At 56.2% G+C, this 19,859-nt stretch overlaps 2 protein-coding genes across 3 annotated transcripts; both read right to left on the reverse strand.

Annotated features, from left to right (window-relative positions):
* Positions 1-7,295: 7,295 nt before the first annotated feature.
* Positions 7,296-11,211, reverse strand: MRPL28 (mitochondrial ribosomal protein L28). Its single transcript, XM_003790739.3, has 5 exons — positions 10,179-11,211; positions 9,287-9,439; positions 8,477-8,611; positions 8,292-8,378; positions 7,296-7,578 (listed from the first exon to the last, which is right to left on the reverse strand). The coding sequence occupies exons 1-5, from the start codon at positions 10,464-10,466 to the stop codon at positions 7,474-7,476; spliced, it is 768 nt and encodes a 255-aa protein (XP_003790787.1). The 5' UTR covers positions 10,467-11,211; the 3' UTR covers positions 7,296-7,473.
* A 131-nt stretch (positions 11,212-11,342) lies between these two features.
* TMEM8A (transmembrane protein 8A) lies at positions 11,343-19,859 on the reverse strand. Of its 2 annotated transcripts, XM_023513764.1 has the most exons (13): positions 19,723-19,859; positions 16,555-16,732; positions 16,266-16,473; positions 15,991-16,118; positions 15,588-15,856; positions 15,179-15,498; positions 14,702-14,792; positions 14,499-14,622; positions 14,117-14,253; positions 13,619-13,797; positions 13,398-13,544; positions 12,091-12,207; positions 11,343-11,776 (listed from the first exon to the last, which is right to left on the reverse strand). In XM_023513764.1, exons 1-13 carry the CDS (start codon positions 19,841-19,843, stop codon positions 11,480-11,482), a joined length of 2,316 nt encoding a protein of 771 aa, XP_023369532.1. In that variant the 5' UTR covers positions 19,844-19,859; the 3' UTR covers positions 11,343-11,479. The 2 variants fall into 2 exon arrangements, with proteins under 2 accessions (XP_023369532.1, XP_023369533.1); XM_023513765.1 differs by lacking the exon at positions 12,091-12,207.

Here is a 19,859-nt window from a genome sequence, read left to right on the forward strand (position 1 = left end):
AAAAAAAAAAAAAAATTAAAAAAAGGCAGTGTCTGAGTAGAAGGGCCACACACCTGGGACCTTTGACTGACTTTTGCAAGAACTGGTGAGTCACATCTATTCTCATCTTGGGCGCACTTGCCCCTGCTGCACTGACCCTACCTTTGTCATTGCTGCCCCCTCTCCAAAAATGCCCTCCCTGCTTTTACAACTGCCATCCCTATGGGCCTCTACAGGTGCTCGGACTTTTATATCCCTGTACTGATAGTAATTTCTCCTTCTACCTGACTCACCTCAGTGGTCCCCCTAAGTACACACAGTCCCAGGGACCAGCAGCCAACCCTTGAGCTGGTGGCAAGGATTGTCTTGATGGGAGGGAAGAGGTGCCTCCCCAGAAGCCAGCTGTCTAGACAGCCTGACTGCACCCCATCCTCCCACAGTACCCCTCCACTGCCTTCTCTCCACTTTGGCTGTCCTGAGATGTCTCTCTCAGCTGCCTGGGAACCCTGCACCCTGCGGGGCCCAGTTCTAAGCATGTGATTATGTATGCCGGTTCCCTCTAGCCGCTTTGTTGCAGCAGAATCTGTCATGGCAAACAAAAGTGCACTGGATTAGCCACAGTGGATTAAAAGATTTGCCTCTCAGAGTTTACCTAATAACCTAACAATCATGTCGATGGAAGCTTTGAACCCCCAGGATGTGCTTGCTGGGCTGGCTGAGAGCTCCAGGCAGCTGTGGGCAGCAGGGCTGTGGCCCGGGTGATTACACACAACCATGACCATCCTCACACCCAGCTCTGCCATCCACCAGGCCTGTGTATGTGGCTCCTGCCAAGCTCCTCTGGTCAGAACTTGGAGAAGGGATGGACTCTGAGAGATGAAGGTGGTGGCCCAGGTGGGAAGCCAGGCTAGGCCAGGCCCACTTTCCAGAAGGAGTAGTGCTGGGCCCAGCCCCCAGACATGGCCACACATCACACATAGCAGCCAGGACAGGAGCAACATGGAGGTGCCCACCGTGAGCAGTGGAAAGTCCCTACTCTGCTACTGCACATAGCCCTCATTGTCACCCTCAGTGCCCACTCCCGCATATGCAGGCAGGCACACACACACATGTGCAAGCGCAAGCATGAGCATGTCTCCCTTTGATCTCCAAAGGAGATTCCATTGACAAGCTCTAAATCGCAGCTGCTCTTGCTGGGGCCGGTCCCCTAAAGTCCCGAGTAATGGGATTTGGTGCTTCTGATCCATCTGGGCTGGCCACTCCCCCTGTTATAGGTGGACATTTTTTTCTTTTTATCGCCTCTTTTTTTTTTCTTCTCGAAAAAAAAATGCTCCTTAGACTATACTGACTTTTCATGGCTTGTCGCCCACCCTCGACCAGAGGCCAGATACCAAGGGCCTGGGCCAGTTGGGGGTCTTTGATGCCGCCTCTGTGAAATCTGATGTGGAAGACCCACCAGGGCGTTTTTTGGGTCCGTGGTGCCGTGGGATTCATCCTGCCACGTGCTGTTCCCTTTGTTTCTGCTCCTGACCCTTCCTTGGGACATCTGGGGAGACGGTCCAAGGGTGAAGGTACGGCCACATGTGTGGGCTCTTGCCCAAGGGTGGGCTAGGCCCAGGGCAGGGCTGCAGCCACGAGAACAATGGGTAGCAGGAGGATGTCCACCTGTCCACCCATCCGTCCGCCCACCCGCCAGGCTTACCTCACCTGCCTGGCTCCGTGTGCCTCCTCGCACCCCACCATCCCGCTGTCCGCCATGATGGTCTTGGCCGTCCGTCTGAGCACTTTCAGCCACACCAGGAAGCAGGTCCCTGCTCTTGGCCACTGTGTGGCTGGGAGGCAGAAGCGTGACTCTAGGCTGCAGCTCGGGCTCCTGCCGCCGATTGGCTGAGGCAGGGACCAGATGACGGGCCTCGGAACCCTATGGTAGCCATGGCAACCAGCCCCTTTAGACACCGCCACCCCCGAGCCACTCCTGACTGCTGAGGGAGCAGGCAGCACTGCCAGTAGGCCCATGCCAGGGTCCCTTTGGAGGGCAAGTCAAGCACAGCTGCATAGTACCTGCACCCATATCAGCTATTAAACATTTGTATGTGTGTAAATTCATGACCAGTATGAGGGGTACTTGTTCTTCTCATGGCCTGTCCCAGGCCACTCTATGCCCTGTCTGACCCCCTGATGGAGGCAGAAGCAGTGATCTTGCAGCCCCTTTGGAACCCTTGCTGAGAGGACTTCAGGTCAGGCTTGCCCCAGGGGCTAAAGGCCTAATCTGGTGAGAAAACAATGGGTGGTGGCATGGGAGGAAGAGCAAACTCCCCCACTAAGGAGGGCAGAACTATGCTCATGACCCACCATGATGGCAAAGGCCCTGCCGGCTTATCTCTGCCCAGAGACCACACCACCACACTCTTTAGCTGCTTCCTGTTGAACACGTGGATGTGCTTTCATGGTTCCCTCTCAAAATCTCCCTGAGCCCTCTACCATGGCCTTGCTTCCTGTAGTCCTCACCCAGTAGGATTCCTGGCCTTCAGCCACACCTGTGACCTTGGCTACAATACCCTGGCATGCTCACTCCGGGAACCCCTCTCCACCCTAGGGTGAGCCAGGGCTGCTTCTCAGCAAGCATGTGAATGACATACCATCACATCTGGGGTCTGGCTGTCCTGAGCTGCAGAGTGCTGAGCATCTCTGGAGCCACCACAACCCTGACAGCCAGAAACAGTACCGGACCTGTCCAAATGCTCTGAAAACACCACCACCCAGTGAAGACCCCTACAAAAGCCACTTAAGAGCCCCGAGAGACTAAGTCACACCTCCTGGCGCAGGCCCTGTCTGTACTTTCTGATCAGGCAGAATCTAGTGACAAATAGCTTCAAGGCCACAAGGCTTCTGGAATGGAACCAGGGTGAAGAGCAGGCTCATGGAGCCAAATGGCCCCTGAGAGGACACTGTTGGAGCCAGGGGGAGCCAGGATCATGAGTCCAGGGGGTACTACAGCAAAGGAAGTGATCTCAGAGCTGGCCAGCCCTAGGGAATCTAGCTTGGGATGGATGTGGCTGTAGGTTGTTTCAGAGGCTATTTGACCAGCCTCCAGACTTCTTCACAATGGCCTGGTCTGATCCCAGCCCTGAGCTGCCTGTCATGGGACAGAACCCCAGCCTTAAGGGCTTCCTCTGCTATGCTGGAGGCCATATGCAGACAATGCTTGTCCAGGGTGAGGTATGGGTGGGGACATTGGCCTGGGCCAGCTGGCACACTCAGGGAGAAGGGTTTGAGGCTGCAGCCCTGCTCTGGGCATGGAGCTGGTTTGGGGACTGCATGGGCCATGCTGTGGATGTACTTATCCAGCCAGGACACCAGCTGGGGCTGGGTGGTAGGGGTCAGAGGGAGGACCTTGTATCTGCAACCAGCAGGTCTGAGCTGTAGGTAGCCCTGATGGTGGCACATGTAAGGGAAAAGGTGGCAAATGAGTGAGGTTAGGAGAGCTCAAGTACAGGGCAAGGAGCACACAGTACCACATGACAGGTGCAGGGCAGAACCTGCTTGCACTCCTCCATGCCCCTTCTTCCCACTATCCCACCATGCTGTAACCACCATCTAGCTGGGGAGGATTCAGGAGACAGGTGAGACCCTCACGGGGAGAAGTCTTAGCACCTAGCTCCAGCCTGACCAGAGGCGGGCCTCTCACGTCTACTGTATCCCACCATCCTTTCTGGCTTTGGTAAGGTGACCAGACGTCCCGATTTTAAACAATTTGTCCCGCGTCCTGCGGCGTTTTAAAAAAGTCCCGATTTTTGGAAAGAATGTACAAGCTAGGGAAGGGCGGGTGAATGGGAAGGGAATATATGGTTTTTGGCTGCTGAAAAGGTTAATGTAACTCCATTTGGGAATGAGGAGGTTAATATAACTTCATTTGGAAATGAAAAGGCTAATGTAAACTCCCTACTCCCCTCCTGGGCAAGATGGCCCAGGTGGAATAGGTATCAGAAGGATACTGGCTCCCTCTCTTGCTTCTAGGCAAGGACAATTAGCTCAGAAGGAGCCAAACTGTCTGGAACAAGAACACCCCCCCCCAGGGTCCCTAACCATAAACAGCTCAGCCAATAGCCACCCCCCACCCCCACCCCCCCGCAATGGTGTCCCGCTTTACCAATGTTAAAATCTGGTCACCTTAGGCTTTGGGTTACTCCTTCCTTCCACCCCTTCCCAGGCCTCCTATGGTCCTGACTCCCCACTTAGCCCACGAAGCAGCAATGGTGTACCCCATCTACAGCCCAGCTTCAGCCCCTTGAACTGTTGAGGACCTTGTTGTTAAGGGAATACATGGGCCCTTCCAGTCCCTGAAACACACTGTGGGGGCCCCTAAGGGCTGAGGCTGGTAAGACCCAGTGGTACAAGGACAGGGGTGTGGCCAGCACAGGGCAGATCCACCTTCTGCAGATGACCTTGTCAGTACAAGTAGCCCGAGGGGCTTCAAGCCTTGATGTGGGGCTCTCAGAGAAAGAGAAACGCACTTTAGGAAGGAGCCTAGAAGAAGTGCAGCTAATAAGGCCTGGGATGGGCAATGCCTGTGGCTGCTGGAGTAGGGTGCCAGCCCATATGCTGAGGGTGGTGGGTTCAAACCCAGCCCTGGCCAAAAAACTGCAAAAAAAAAAAAAAAAAAAAGGCCTGGGAAATGCGATCAGATTTTGGAAGGTGGCTCTGAGACCCTGGCCTAAGTAGGACCTAGAAGCAGGGACACATAGAAAGCATTAATGCACAACCAGGTTATCACCCACAGACCAGCTCCCTTGGCTCACAGCTCTGCTCCCGGTTCTATGGGTGTTGTGTGAGCAAAAGTCAGTGTGTGCATCTGAGTTTGTGAGCCCTCCCAGCTGGGACCCTCCCCACAACCAGAAGGCAGAAGAATGTGGCAGACTCAGCCTGCTGGGGTCCTGTCTCAGTTCTGAGTTAGCATTATACCCTGGGGGATGCACTGAGGACTTCTCAACCTTTTCTGAGCTCAGGATGTCCATGAAAATTTGATGAAAATGTCACCTCCTACAGGGCACAGTGGCTCATACCTGTAATCCCAGCACTGTGGGAGGCTGAGGTGGGAGGACTGCTTGATCTCAGGAGTTCAAGGCTTGTCTGAGCAAAAGACCTCGACTCATGAAAAAAATTGAAAAATCCACCTGGGTGCTGCGGCGAGCACCTGTAATCCCAGCAGCTTTGGAAGCTGAGGCAGCAGGATGCAGTGATCTACAATGCTTTTTGCACTCTGCTCAGGGCATAGGGTAGAACTCTGTCTCGATAAAAAAAAAAAAGTCACCTCCTGCCAGAAAAGGCTGTTTTGGAGATTCAGGGCCAGGGCCATCCCCAAACCCCACCTTAGTCTTGCCTGGCTTCCCTGAGTGGCAAGGAATAAAACAGTCTCAGTCCTTGGCTCGGTGCCCATAGCACCCTGGTTACAGCACCAGCCACATACACAGAGGCTGGTGGTTTTGAACCTGGCCAGGGCCAGCTAAGCAATGACAAAAAAATAGCTGGGCGTTGTGGTAGGCACCTGTAGTCCCAGCTACTTGGGAGGCTGAGGCAAGATAATCACTTAAGGGCGGTGCCTGTGGCTCAGTGAGTAGGGCGCCGGCCCCATATACCGAAGGTGGCCCGTTCAAACCTAGCCCCAGCCAAACCACAGCAAAACAAAAAAAGAATAGCTGGGTGCCTTTAGTCCCAGCTACTCAGGAGGCTGAAGCAAGAGAAACACCTAAGCCCAAGAGTTGGAGGTTGCTGTAAGCTGTGACACTACAGTACTCTAGCATTCTACAGAGGGTGACAAAGTAAAACTGTCTCTTAAAGAAAGAAAAAATTGCTTAAGCCCAAGAGTTTAAGGTTGCTGTAAGGGTGACATAGTAAGACTCTGTCTCAAAACAAACAAACAAACCTGTCTTAGTCCTCAGTGGAGGTGACTGGCACCGGGTCTCCTAACATGTGGAGTCCACACACAGCTCCTCCCATTGGCCAGGAGCACCAGTGGCCAGCCTGGGCATCTCCTGAGAACCCCAGGACTCATGCCCAGAATCACAATATACACTTGCCCTGCCACTGCCAACAGGGAGAATGGGGATGACTGAGTCTGGAAACCTGAGCCCACAGCCTAGGCTGGCTAAACACACTCTGTGACAGATCTAGGTCCCTTGGTACCCCAGGTGTCTGACACAGAGGCCCTACCTGTCCTGGCAGAAGCCCCAGCTGGGTGGGAAACAGCAGGTGAGCATAAGGCAGGTGAGTTGGTCAGCAAGAGGATCTTGGGCACACAGTCTAGTGAGGATCAGGTGCAAGCTAAGGTGCTGGAGGGGAATCAGTCTAATTAAATTCAGGGCTGAACATAGAAATCAGGTATGGAGAGGGCGCTTGGCCAGAACACCACAGCATTCATGTCTGGACCACTGCGCTAAGCCTTGAAGGATCACCAGAAATAGGATGGCTGAGCACTGTCCACTTTTTGTAACTTTTTTTTTTTAATTAAAAAAGTTTACAGAGCAGGGGTATCACACAAGATAACACTGGTATGTGGGTAGCCTCACGAGGAACTCCCCCTGGCTGGCCCCAGGGCAGGTAGGTCCCCACCCATCCTGACCTCCCTATGGGCCACATAGTGCCTCTCAGTAGCTGCCAGGCCTGCATCAGGCAAGATGCCTCCAATTCACCCTCTTGACATCAGCTGTGATCATAGCTTGGGCCCTAGGGACACAAATACACACTTTGTCCTCCTCCACATAAAGCCCTCCTTGTTCTCCCTGAAAACTGAATGGGCCTCAACCCTCTGGACTTTTAGGTAGGAGTGAGGGAAGTGGAGCACCCCTAAACCTCAGGGCAAGAACCACCTTAGAGTTCTGAGCTTGGCATCCGATTGGGAGGCACACCTCCATCTAGCAGGTCAGGCAAGGTTATCGAAAAGAGAACACCAAAGTTGCCCAAATCATATGGCCCTCACCTCCTGCATAACTGCAACAGGATGATGTTGATAGAGACACCTGACTCAAGTAGCAGCTGCACAGGAGGGCTCTCGGAGGTCTCCACTTCCTGATTCACCACCAGGAGCTCTTTCAGTCCCAGGCTGGCTCTCCAGAGCCAGGCCTGCCCCGGGAAGGAGTCAAGTACCATCAGTTGTACCCCAGAACACATTCAGCTACAATAGGCCTTTTCCCAGAGAGCAGGAAAACACATCAAACCTTGGTCTCCACAGCTCAGGTGGGGACTGGCAGCTGAAGTTAGGCATCGCACATGGCCAGGACCACCAAAGAACTCTGGTCTTCCAAGCAAAGCAGCACATAGAGCTTGGCTCAGACTTTACTCAGTCTTGGCCCTGCTGTGAGCATAAGGAGCATGGGACCCCCTCTGGGAGGAGCCTCTGCAAAGCCAACCCAGCCCAGGAGCTGTGTGGCCAGGATTCACCCACTGCCCACAGATAGCCTGCATCTCAGGCTCTGTGTCCAGGGAAGGGCCCTGTGGTCACTTCCCGCTGGCTCTCTTCTGTACTGCAGGCTCCACCAATGCCTGATGCTGAAGCTGCTGGAGTAGCTCTTCCACATAGACCTTGAACAGAGGGACAGGGTCCTAGAAAGGGAGGGTTACAGTGAGACTCATGCAACCCAGAGCCTAGCCTATGTCACATAGGCTGCTTGCCACCTTCTGACCCCCATCCTAGAAGGCAGAGGCCTGTCCTCTCCCTTGGAGAGGCAGGAGTCACATGCCTGACTCCAGCTTTCTTTTTTTTTTTGAGATGGAGCCTCAAGCTATCCCCTTGGGTAGAGTGCCGTGGCTTCACAGCTCACAGCAACCTCCAACTCCTGGGCTCAAGCGAGTCTCCTGCCTCAGCCTCCCGAGTAGCTGGGACCACAGGTGCCCGCCACAACGCCTGGCCATTTTTTCGTTGCAGCTATCATTGTTGTTTGGCGGGTCCGGGCTGGATTCGAACCCGCCACCCTAGGTGTATGTGGCTGGCGCCTTAGCCACTTGAGCCACAGGTGCCGAGCCGACTCCAGCTTTCTTGCAGTCAAAGATAAACTCAGCAAAAGGAGAAGGCAGCCACTATATGCTCCAGATCCTCCCAGGGAACAGACACAAAAAGGAAGACTCTGGAGATGCTGAGTGCTCCAGTGAACCCACAGTGCCAGGATCCCACTCTTCCTATAAGGGTCTTAGGGCAGGAGAACGTAGAAATGTAGACAAGATGGAGTGCATCATGCTCCCCTAGCTGGGCTGAATGGCAAGTATCATGGCAGCTGCTCTCTATGCCCACCTAGTTTAGCTAGTAGTCACACACTTACCTTCTCCTCCAGAAGCCTCTGCTTCTCCACAGCCTCCTCTAGCGTCAGCCCAACCCACTCTGCCTCTGCTTCTGGTATGGCAAACTCCTGGGCAGACAGAGGCAGAAAGCACAGTGAAGCCCAAAGCTGGTCCAGAGAAGGGTGTTGGGAGGATGCAGGACAGGAACACAGGCTAAAGCCCTCACCTTGTATTTGTCATAGATGGCTGCCCTCTGCTCAGGGTCATCCGGGTGTAACTGGGGGTCCTGTCGGGCAAGTCTTAGCAGCATTCCTCGCTTCAGGTCCATCCCAAACTTGGAGCATAGGTCCTCCTTTGAGGTCTGGCAATAGGCTCACATGGGACCAGGTGCTGACAACAGGGCACCGCCTACCCTGATAGCCAGCCCCCAAGCCAGGCATGGGGATCACAATAGAAGCAAGTCCAAGAGCAGGGAAGGAAGCGGCTATGCTCACTCTAGGACCAAGGGCAAGCCAGTCAGCCACCCACAATGATGGACTCTCCTGCAGCAAGAAGTCACCACAGGGGCTGCCCCAAAAAGGGCACAATCCTAGGCTACAGACAGTGGCACATGCCTGTAATTTTATCACTTTGGGAGGTCAAAGTGGGTGGATTGTCTAAGCTCAGGAGTTCAAGACCAGACTGAGCAAGAGTGAGACCCCACCATGTCTCTACTAGAAATAAGGAAGAAAAAAAATTGGGGCATTGTGGCTTACGTCTGTAGTCTCAATTACTCGGGAGGCTGAGGCAAAAGGACCTCTTGGCCCCAAGAGATTGAGGCTGCTGTGAGCTATGATGCCATGGCTCTCTACCCAAGGTGATAGAGTGGCTCCGTCTCAAAAAAAAAAAAAAAAAAAGGCATGACCCTGTTTACATATTGCTATGACCCTCCACTCTAAACACCAGCATATCCCAATGTGGCACTGTGCTGAGGCTCCCTTGAATCTGAATGCTTGTGAAACATCTGCACGCTGACCCCCACCCCTGCCCGGCTTGCCTTAAGGATGTAGAAGTCAAACCCATAGGCCTCATCGATGAGATCCAGGGTTCGCATGGTCACAGTCACCGTGAACTTCTTGTCCAGGATCTCACTGTAAAGCTCTCGCTGAAACAACTGTGGCTTCCACACCTTCTTCACCCTCCTCGAGAGCTGAAGGTGCAAGAGAGAGAGACTCCATGAGTACTGCTGTGTCTCCCTAAAGAGCAGGTGGGGCCCAAGGTACCTTCCTGGTAGGGTCAGGCCTATGGGGTCCCCATTTGCCCTTATGCGTCCCTGGGAGAGCCTCCCCAGCCTGGTGCAGCCCAAGCCCTCAGCCCTGGACCTGGCTGTGCACCTAGAGCTAGCTTCTGCCTTGCTGGCTCAGCAACCCCAAACTTTGCCTCCAGGTTGCTAATGTGTGTTCCAGATGCACACACAACTGTAACACCAGGTCTCACAGGCTCAGGTGGTCACATTCCAAGGGGCCACAGGCAAAGAGAGACCAGCCTGGGAGGCCTCAAACAAATCTCCCCCTGAAGGTTCAGCAGTCTCCTTCAGACCTCCCACCAAAAGCAGTCTCAGTAGCCTTGCCCTTTGCAAACTGCCTGACCCTGAGTAGTGGCTTTCCTAAGTAGAGGAAGGAGCAAGGAAGGCCTCGTGGGTGCCACCGATATTAGGCAAACTCTGGCAAGTCCTACCCCCTCCCCAACGCACACGCCTCCTCCCCAGGGCCTTTACACACTCTGTTCCCCCGATATGGATCGCCAGTCTCAGGACAGTTCGCCAGCTTTACCAGAACGCAGGGGTCCGCCTGTCAGCACCCTTCACTGACAGAGCTCGTCCCACGAGATGCAGGCAGCCAAGGCCCGCGAGCGCCCTGCGTACCTCCGCAGCCCTGCGCGGAGCCCACCTTGTCGTTGTTGGCGTATTTGTAGCCCAAGATCCAGCCCTCGCCGCCCCACAGTCCCTGCTGGGACTCCGGGGGGAAGTAGATGGGAATGGGCACGTCCTCTACGCGCTCCCGCTGCCCGTTCTTGGGATTGACTCTGAACTTGGCCCCGTGCGGCCTATAGTGCACAGGCGCCGGCATCCGCGTCGGCTCCAGCGACCGCAGGTAGTGCCCAGGCAGGCGCGCGCAGATGCCCTGCTGCAGCCGCAGCCGCCTCCACAGGCAGACGGGGAACTTGTGCAGCGGCATCGCGCAGGCTTGCAGAGGCAGGGATTACCGTGCCGGACTTACAGCACCGCCACCCTGAACTCCGCGCCAACCGGAACCGGAAATCACTCAGGCTAGCCCTGTCCTCTCCCTGCGGCTAACTGGCTGCAAAGCCCGTCCGTCTACCCCTTGTTCCTCCCCCTTTTAGTCTTTATGGACTGTGGACAAGACCTTGTGGAGGTAGTAGTGGCAACTCAGATCACCATCAGCAGCGCGCTGCTCGGGCGCAGTGGGGTTTGTTATCCTGGGCCCCATCTCCCCTAGTTTAGCTTGAAAAATCAGTGCTGAATATAAAATTCACCAGTCACAGAGAAATCAGATCTACATAAAAATATATCTTAAAACGTTTTACCCATACATACATGTTTCCCCTTTACAAGACTAGAGATTGCTTTGGTGGCCAAAGGCAGGGTGGCTAAGTGTGAAGGGAGCCTTCCAGAGAGGAAGGCCACATCCTGGCCAGGAAAAAGTAGTCCCCAAAGCTGAGGGGAGGACTCCACTCAGCCGGCAGCCCCTTTCTCCAAGAGCCAGAGCAAAGGGGAGGGCAGTGGACACCAGCCTCTCTCCATGGCTACTGCAGCAGCAGGGGAGTTCTGTGTTCAAGACAGGCTGGCATTTGAGGTGATAGTACCAGGAGGGCACAGCTCTCAGCCTCAGAGGTGGGCTCAGGCCTTCTAGTCCTGTGGATCTCATATCATAGCCTCACAGAGAAGCAGAGCAGTGAGGATTCTTTATCCATATCCCTAACCAACCACAGGTCAGCAGAAGAGAACCCCACATTGCACAGGACACCTGGGGCCACCATAGACAGCAGCTGACCAGTCAGCCAGCGTGCCTCTGCTGGGGAGGAGGAAGGAAGAGGGTGCTAAGGCTAATTTTATTCAGCTGGATATCGATTGGAAGGGGGCTGAACAGGGGTCCTGAACAGGGATCCTCTGCATGACCCTGCTCCTGGCTGAAGAGGTCAGCAGAGAGCAGGGGTTCCTGAGCTGGCATCATGTCACTGTGTAGAGCTCGTCCCGATCGTTCCTGCAAATCTGATAGTGGCAGGGGAGCCTCTGCCAGCAGGTCCAGGGCTCTGTGTGCTTCTCCCGTGGTGGCAACAGTAACGCCGCACTCCCTGCCAACAGCATGTGCCAGATGCTGTGGGTGTAGTAATAGTTGTCAGCGGTCATTAAGGAAATGTAGATGGCGATGCCTGCAGTGGCCATGGAGATGCCAGGCAGGAGGTAGAAGACCCAGCGCTGCCATGAACTGGGGTAGCACTGATGCCGGTGCCCACAGCGGTACACCTGGAGAGAACAGCCGAGCAGGTGTCAGCATAGGTGGGGTGCAGCTGCAGCTCCCAAGGGCCCAGGGCCAGTGGTCACTGGGAGGCCCACTCAAGTCTAGGCAGCAGAATCATGAGGGTGAGCTGTTTCAAGGGGGCTTGAGGACACAAGGCCTCCGATCCTCAGCCCCAGGCCTCAGACACATAGCTGTGCCAGGCCCCTATGGATACCACTAGCAACCCCTAGCAGATGTGGGACATTCAGGGGTCACAGGAGTAGGACTGTGGTCAAAACAAGGGGCCAGGCCTGGGCACCTGCCTGCCCCAGCTCCTTACCCACATAGAGGCCATGATCACAAAGGCAAAGAGGCAGGGCCCTATAATGTTCCAGGCCCCCCAGCGGTCCAGCTGCAAGGACATAGCGATGACCAGTGTGCCCAGGAGAAACAGAACCTGTGCAAGACACGGGATGAGTGCAAGGTCATGGGAGCCCTGGGCTAAGTCACTTGTGGTGGCATAGATACACCAGGAGCAGGTGGCTGGGGCAGGCTGTACCCCATGGCCTCCACAGCACCTCTGCCTACCCTCAGAGCTGCTGATACTCTGACCAAGCCTGCCCTTCCTCCAGTTGCTGTGCTGCACACATAGGTGCATGTGGCCTTGGACTTTTTGTTGTTGTTTTGCAGTTTTTTGGCCGGAGTCAGGCTTGAACCCGCCACCCCCGGTATATGGGACTGGTGCCCTACTCCTTGAGCCACAGGCCCAACCTTAGAATTTCTGAGGCACAGGCATGGCAAGGCAGGGACCTCTGGGGGACAGGAAGATGGTACCCCTCCCTAAGGTAGGACACTGTCACATAAACTGGACAGCCACATGTGGTGGCTCTGTGTCCACACGCGGTGGCTCTGTGCCAACATGCTCGACTGCCCTTGCACCTTGGGTTTCTAGAGGTCTTCCAGCAAGGCAGCCTCAGTCTCTGCTCAGCAAGGCAGCCTCAGTCTCTTCCCACCTGCTGCTCTGTGGGAAGAGGCTGCTATCCCATGTCTTCTGCAGACACTTCTGCCCACAACCTGCAGTTCTCTTCCTCTCAGCAAGTTCATGTTCCCAGCACTAGTGCAGCAGGACTCTGATGCTTCCAAACCTCTTCTCCACACCCCTAGCCTTAACTACAGGGCTCCTATGGGCCCCTCAGGGCAGCACCCAAACTTGCAGTTCCCAGAGCAGACCCAGGGAAAACAGAGGATGTAGCTCACAGGCACCAGCATACTAATCTCTCTCCACCAGGACTGGCTGCCCCAGAAAGTCCTGTGTTCCTGGCATCAGAGACCCGAGCAGTACAGTGAGTGGCTTCTCAGGAGGCCTGGGCTCCAGGGCCCTCTCAGAATCAGGCCCTGGGAGAAGGTCTGTCAGCTTTGCCTAACCCCACACACTACCTTCCTTCCCAGTATACCCCAAAATAGCCAGCACTGTTTTGTCACAACTGCCTCTGGCTCCTTCTGAAGGCAGCCAGCTATCATGCCAGAAGCTAAGGGTAGCAGCCCAAGCTCCTTGCAGTCTCTTCTTCCATACTGCTTTGTGCATGCTGCACTTGAGGGCTTCTGCTAGCCTAGAGCCCAGACCCTAGTGTTGAAGGCTAAACTTACATGTTTCAGGACAGTCTTCAGCCGTGCCATGCAGAGGATGGTGACCCAGATGGATACCCCAGAGCCCAGGAAGTCACAGTACTGCAGTGTGTCATAGTTGAGGATGCAGAGCACTGCTTTGCCTGGCTGGTCACAGGCATGGTAGAACTGTGGTGGGGGAGGGCTGTGAGAGCAGGCCCAGGCCTCTTGCCCAGGGTCCCTGTGGGCAAGCCCTGGCCTACCGTGGAGAAGAACATGGTGTACGCATAGACAGAGGCCTCCACAAGGAAGAAGCGGTGTACACAGATGGCAATGGGAGCCAGGAACATGAGGTTGCTGAGTGTCAGCAGCAGTGCAGCTGCCCTCTGCTGTGCCACGGTCTGGGCAGTGCTGTTGTCAGTACAGCTCCACCCACGCCAGCCTGGGGGCCATATAACACTCAGGGCTGAGGCTGGGTCATGGGGCCAAGCTGGGAGGATATGAACCTCAGAGCTCATCCCTCACCTGGGGCCCCATGGAGAACCCCTTTCCACACCTAGGACCAAGCTAAGCTGGAAGGGACAGAAGAGGCCAGGAGGAGGCAATATCACCTCCAGGGATACCTGGAGGAGTTGGGAGGAGGTATCTGCCCCTGTTTTGCCCTGTAGGGTGCTCTCTCCAGCCCTCCTGGAGTTTCCCCAGGGGCAATGACTAGGCAGCCCACAGTGACATGTCCCAAGAATGCAGGGCCCTGGCCTTACCTGCCTTGCAGCTGCATCCTGCATAAAGGTAACTATGTCTGCGAAGCAGGAGGCACTGGCCATAGGGGCCACAGTCATTCAAACAGGGCACCAGGTGCAAGGTGGTCTCCACACGGACTACAGCCTCCTCACAGCCCCTTCAAGGAAAGGCCCAGGAAGGCTGGCTGTGGCATTCTTGCCAGTCCACCCCAGGAGCTCCCAATAGGCTAACAGACACATGAACCAAGAATTGGGGACCTCCTCATCCTCCAATGGCCCTGGAGGAAATGACCCTTCCACTGGGTCACTTCCAGACTCTAGCCTCAGGCAGCCCCATCTATAGTCCCACATGCAGTGACCTGGTACTTGCCTTCTGCCATGCCCCTGCCCCAGGTTCACTTACAGTGGACTCTTGAGGCACACCAGCTGCAGGGAGAGGTACCAGTTGTCTGTCTCTGGGTAGGGGATGATGAGGTTGGCCCTGAGGGATGAGGCACTCAGAGACAGGGGGTAGCCCTGGAAGAAGGCTGGGGGGTGCAGGGAGGTCCGTCAGGGGTGGCTGGGGAATGGCTGGAGCACCCTGCCACCACTGCCTGCCCATCACACCTGTGGTACAGTTGTGCGAGGTGTTGAAGCTGAGGAAGGGTGAGGCAGCATTCACACAGGCCACCACCAAGGTGTCGTTTGTAATCTCTGTCTGCAAGGGGAAGTGATACAGGCTCAACACTCTGGAGAGGCAGTCGGGGTGTTTGCCCTACAAGCCTGCTCAGTCTAGTGCTCAGTGCCCTTCTTGGGGGGTCCTGGTGCCCAGGGCCTCAGGCCTGGGAAGCCCTGCCATGAGCTACCTCACATCCTCACAATTGCATAGACCAACTCCTTAGGTACCGCCTGGGGATGTTCTGTAGGGGAGAGTTACTCCACAGATGACCCCTATTCTGGCCCATGCCTGCTGGTGTCACTTTGCTGCCTGAAAGGCTACCTTGACCCAATCTCTGTGCCAAACTGACCACACACAGGCATGGGCAGGTCACCCAATGCCCTGAGCCCAGCCCTGGCCTGGTGTACTGCCAGAACCACAGGTACCTTGTTGGTCCTCAGGGAGATGGTGAGGGAACCCCCACTGTCCATGCCTGTGTTGAGGCGGAGCTGCATCATGGAGGGTGTGTCCAAATGCACTGTCACCAATATCCTGTCCAGGGGCTGGAAGCGCACAGATACCACATCCATGTCCTCTCGAATGATTGGGTAGCTCAAGAGGCAGAAGGGGCCACTGCCCCACCCACTGCTCCTGCCCAGGTCCCGGTGGCAGGGGCTCAGGGACTGCTGTCCAGTGGAGGTGTTGTAGCTCTGGTTTTGTCTGCTTTGCAGAAGGTGGGAGAAGGTCATGCTCCATGGCCTGCAAGCTGTCCAGAAGACAAGTGGCTCAGCTGCAGGAAGGCCTTGGGGCCTGGGAAAGGGCAAAGACACCCCCACCTCTCCCTGTGTAGCCCACCTGTAAGGGCAGCTACAGCACTGAAAGCTACTGCCTCATGAGCCCCTGCCAGGTTCTCAGCCATCACTTGTAGCCACCGGTCCCAGGGCGGTGAGGGCAGCAGCAAGCGGCAGGGCCAGGCGAGGCTGGTGCAGGTGAGCACCTTCTGGAAGTTGTTAGGCAGGGTGACTGAGCCCACAGTGAGACGCACGGGACAGCCCAGGCTCCCATTGGATGCACAGCCCTGCAGCTCCAATTGTAGCTCTTGCGTGTACTCAGGGACAAAGATCCTGTAAGAAGGTGGGGTGGTGGTCAAAGGGAGCTGAGCATCTGGACCCACTTCCCGAGTGACCCTGGATCCCACGACTATGGCCTTCTGCCTACTTTGCCAAACCTGAAGGCTACAGGGCACACCCCTACTCACTTGAGGTAGCTGGGGTGGGAGAGGAGAGTCTGTGGAAGAGGCATATCAGGTTCCACGATGGAGATCTTGACCACACGTATGACCAGCATGTCAGGCTGGAAGATGTAGGCACAGGTGGGAACAAAGTCCTAGGGAGAGAACAAGGTGCGGGGGGCAGGTCTGGACCTGATGGAGTGATCTAGCCCAGAGCAAGGATTGCTCCAAGAGGGAACAACGGGCACCAGCTGTTCATGCACCCTGGGCTTCTGCCCTGATCCCTAGAGGGCAGCCCTTACCTTCACCTGGATCTTCTGGGATGACGGGGGCAGATGAGCAGCCACAAACCAGTCCCCAGGTGCTGGGTGGGAGACGTTGACAGTGGTGTTGCTTAGCAACATGGTGCTCAGGGGCATGCTGACATGGAAGGAGGGCTGCACTGAGGTATTATCCGGGAATCTGGTGCCCAGTGGGTTGATGACTGGGGGAGCGCCATAGCGGAAGTACCTAGAGACAGAATAGCAGGGCCCAGGTCAGGGGCAGGGCTGAGGCCAGGCACAGCACATGGGTGGGCGGGCAGCCACCTACACGGTGATCTCCACATCAGTGCATGTGGGGCCGCTGCCCTGTGAAACTTGCAGTAGCCAGCGCAGCAGCACGGTGTCCGAGGGCACGTGGAAGCGGAAGAGCCTGGCGCTGCCATACCAGCTGTAGAAGGACAGCCTCTGCGGGGCCTGTGAGAAGTGCTCAGACACAAGCGCCACATCTGTGGGGAGAGGCACCATCAGCCAGGCCATTGGGAGGCTCCTAGAGGGAGAGGGCTCAGGAAGCCCAGATGGACTAACTTGGGGCCCCTGACATGTCAGTCTTGACCTTGGCAAAAGCCGCTGTCCCCTTCCAGCCCCACAGAGGCTATCGTGGGCCAATCAGAAGTTTCCCCTCAGGCTGTCATCACTCAGACTCCTCTCCCAAATGCCCACATCTCACTCCCACCACTGCTCCCCCTCTAGTACCCATTACTCCAGCTGCCTTCAACCTTAAAAAGTCCCCGCTCCCTAGAGCCAGCCCCTACTGCATGGTAGTCAGTCAGCTCCACCCTTGCACTGCAGCCCTGGCACACTCAGGCCAAGGTCAAGGCTGGAGGACATGGGGAAGTCAAGCAGAAGTCCCTACCCCTCCTCACATCTGCCCCAGATGCTGGACACCAGGACACACTCCTTTTCTCTTCCTCTGTGAGCTTCCAGTAGCTGTGAAGGCCCCTCCACTGGACAGGTGAAGAGGCTCAGGTGTGGGGGCTGGTTGCCTGCTCTTACCTGTGAGGACTTGGGACAGGGCCAGACCAGAGCCCAAGTTCTCCCTTAACCAGGGAGAGACTCTAAGTGGGAGACGGGACCCTATGCCGCCAGACCTGGGGACAAGGGGACAGCTGGCCCCTATGCTCAAAATGGGTGAGGCTCCTACCTGCCCTTAGGGTACTCATCCATGCTTCATAGTACAGGGAAAAACAGGAGCCCACATAGGACACACTGCCCAGGGTTCTCAGACCAGGAATCCCCATGGCCTATGACTCTGCCACATTCTCAAGACTTTCAGCACCAGCCCCAGTGTAGTCTCATGCCTGTGTGACCTTGGGCAGCCCTTCTACTCTCTAGGCCCCAGCTTCCTCGTGGGTGGGCCAAAGTGGACAGACAGCACCTCCCTCTGAGGTTAATGAACAGCAAAGCATTTCAGGAAGAAATGTTTTGTGAATATAAAAGGACTTGCCCTCATTCTCCTTTGAGCTGGGTGCTCCCCGCCCAGCCCACCTAGAAGCCTTCCTCTGCCTCAACTGGGAAAGCTCAGACCACCTTGGCAGTAGGCCCAGGCCCCTCCAAGAGAGGGATGAGGGATTGAGGTGAGCACTGAACTCTCTTGCCATCTTCCTCACCCCTCCCATAGTGACACCTAGAGAAAAGGTAACAGCCTGCTGGCAGAGCCAGTCTAAGCTCCAGCCAGAGGAGCAGGGTATGAGTGGCTGGGCAGGGCAGGCTCTAAGCTTGCCAGGTATCTGCTGGTCACCAAGTCCCACCCACTAGGTTGTCACCTGAAGTGCTACAGGCCCTAGGGCAGAACCATAACATGAGCAGGACAGCCCCTAGGACCATGCTGTCCAGCAGAAACAATCAGCCAGCTGGACATCCAGGCTCTGAGAAGGGCAGGCAGGGGAGGAGGTCATCCTACAGTATACAGCTCCCTGACTTGCTGGGGGTAAAGCCCTCAGGCCTCTCTGGTCCTGGAGTATCAGCCTGAGGACACTTGGAATCCTTTGGTGAAGTTTTGGCAAGTATACAAGAGATAAGATCTGCTCAATGTTGCCCTAACACTCACTCCCCAATCCCTAGGGCCACATAGCCCCTCTGGGCCTGTCCAAGGACCCTGCAGCCCAACCACCCTACCCAAGATGCCCACACTGTTATCTAGGTAAACATACTAGGCTGCTAGCATGGTGGTCTGAGCCAAATGTGACATCAGGAGGGGTGAAGAGGGATGGGAACGTGCAACCCTGCCTTGCCCCACACCCCTTCCATGAACATAGGGTTGAGCAGGAAGAGGAGAAGGTCGTGGAGCTTGTCCTGGGAACCCCAGTGAAGGTCCCTTGGCCCCATATCCTCCAGATAGGAACAGGCACCTGCTAGAGACCCTGCCCACCCACAGATCCTGGAAGCCAGGGCCACAAAGCAGCATACCCCTCAGCAGAACTAAGAGGTGGTGAGGGACTGAGCCAAGCTACCCAGGCACCCACACTGCCAGACCTGAGTGTTCCATCTCTACACACTACCCCAACAGTGACCCCCTCACCCGGGGCAGATCACTGGAATGCAGAAAAGGGTGGCAGTATCCAATGGAGCAATTTAATCAGGAGCTCAATCCTCAGGGGGAAATGCCTTTCATTTCAAGCTGTGCCAAGCTCAGAAATCAGAAAGCACAGACCTCAAAAGAAATCTGAGGAGCAATATTTCAGAGAAGGGGGAGCAGCCCCACAGAAGCCAAGGCAATACTGGTTGAGCAGCCTACTGCCCAGGGTCATGACAGCCCTCCCAGCCCGCCACCCCAAAACTAGAGCCTTTGGGGATCCCAGGCTAACATCCCCAGGGTCCAAGGCTTGCTGTCCACCTCAGTCCCTCCCCTTAGTTCTAGCCACTCCCTTGGACCGCAGTCAGGGTGGAGACCCTCTGGGAGCAGAAATGGGAAAGGAGCTCGGACAAGTTCCCACACAAGGGGCCTATTCTTTTCCTCTGGCCCGCCCTGACCAACAGGCTTCTCCGTGGTGGAGCCGGGCCTCCAAGCTCTATTGAAAGTGAACGCTCCTGTGTTGGTGGTCACCAGGAAGGGTGGGGACATGATGCCCAGGGCCCTGCTCCAGAGCCTGAGGAACTTTCCCTTGCTCAGCCCCTCTACCAGACCGGCTGAGGGTCTGGGACCCCACGTGCAGCCGTTCTTCCCAGTGGGCGCTAAGCCGAGTCCCACCTGACCACGCTGGAAAGAGGGAAGGCAGAGAGCGCCTCAAGGGCCAATCAGGTGGAACCAGCTTAGAGGACAGAGCGTAAGCGCAGCTGTCCCTCCCGGCTCCCCTCTGATGCAGGGAGCCCCCAATCTCAACACCAGCGCCGGCGCCGAGTGAGCGCACAGGTGCCCCCAGGTGAGTCACAATCGCGGCCCCGCCTCGCCCCCCGCTCCCGCCACCCGGACTGCGCCGGGTAGTCAGCGCCTGCTCACCACTCTTCCTGCTGTCGCCGGCAGCAGGCGGGGGCCGAGCGAGCAGCAGAAGCAGCAGCACCGGCCCCGCCACTGCTACGGCCACTGCCTCTCCCCGGCTCCCGGTCCCAGCCCGGCCCATCGCTTGGCTCGGCCAG

Source organism: Otolemur garnettii, unplaced genomic scaffold (assembly GCF_000181295.1).
Source record: "Otolemur garnettii isolate 467f Iridium unplaced genomic scaffold, OtoGar3 scaffold00044, whole genome shotgun sequence".
Taxonomy (NCBI): Eukaryota; Metazoa; Chordata; class Mammalia; order Primates; family Galagidae; genus Otolemur; species Otolemur garnettii.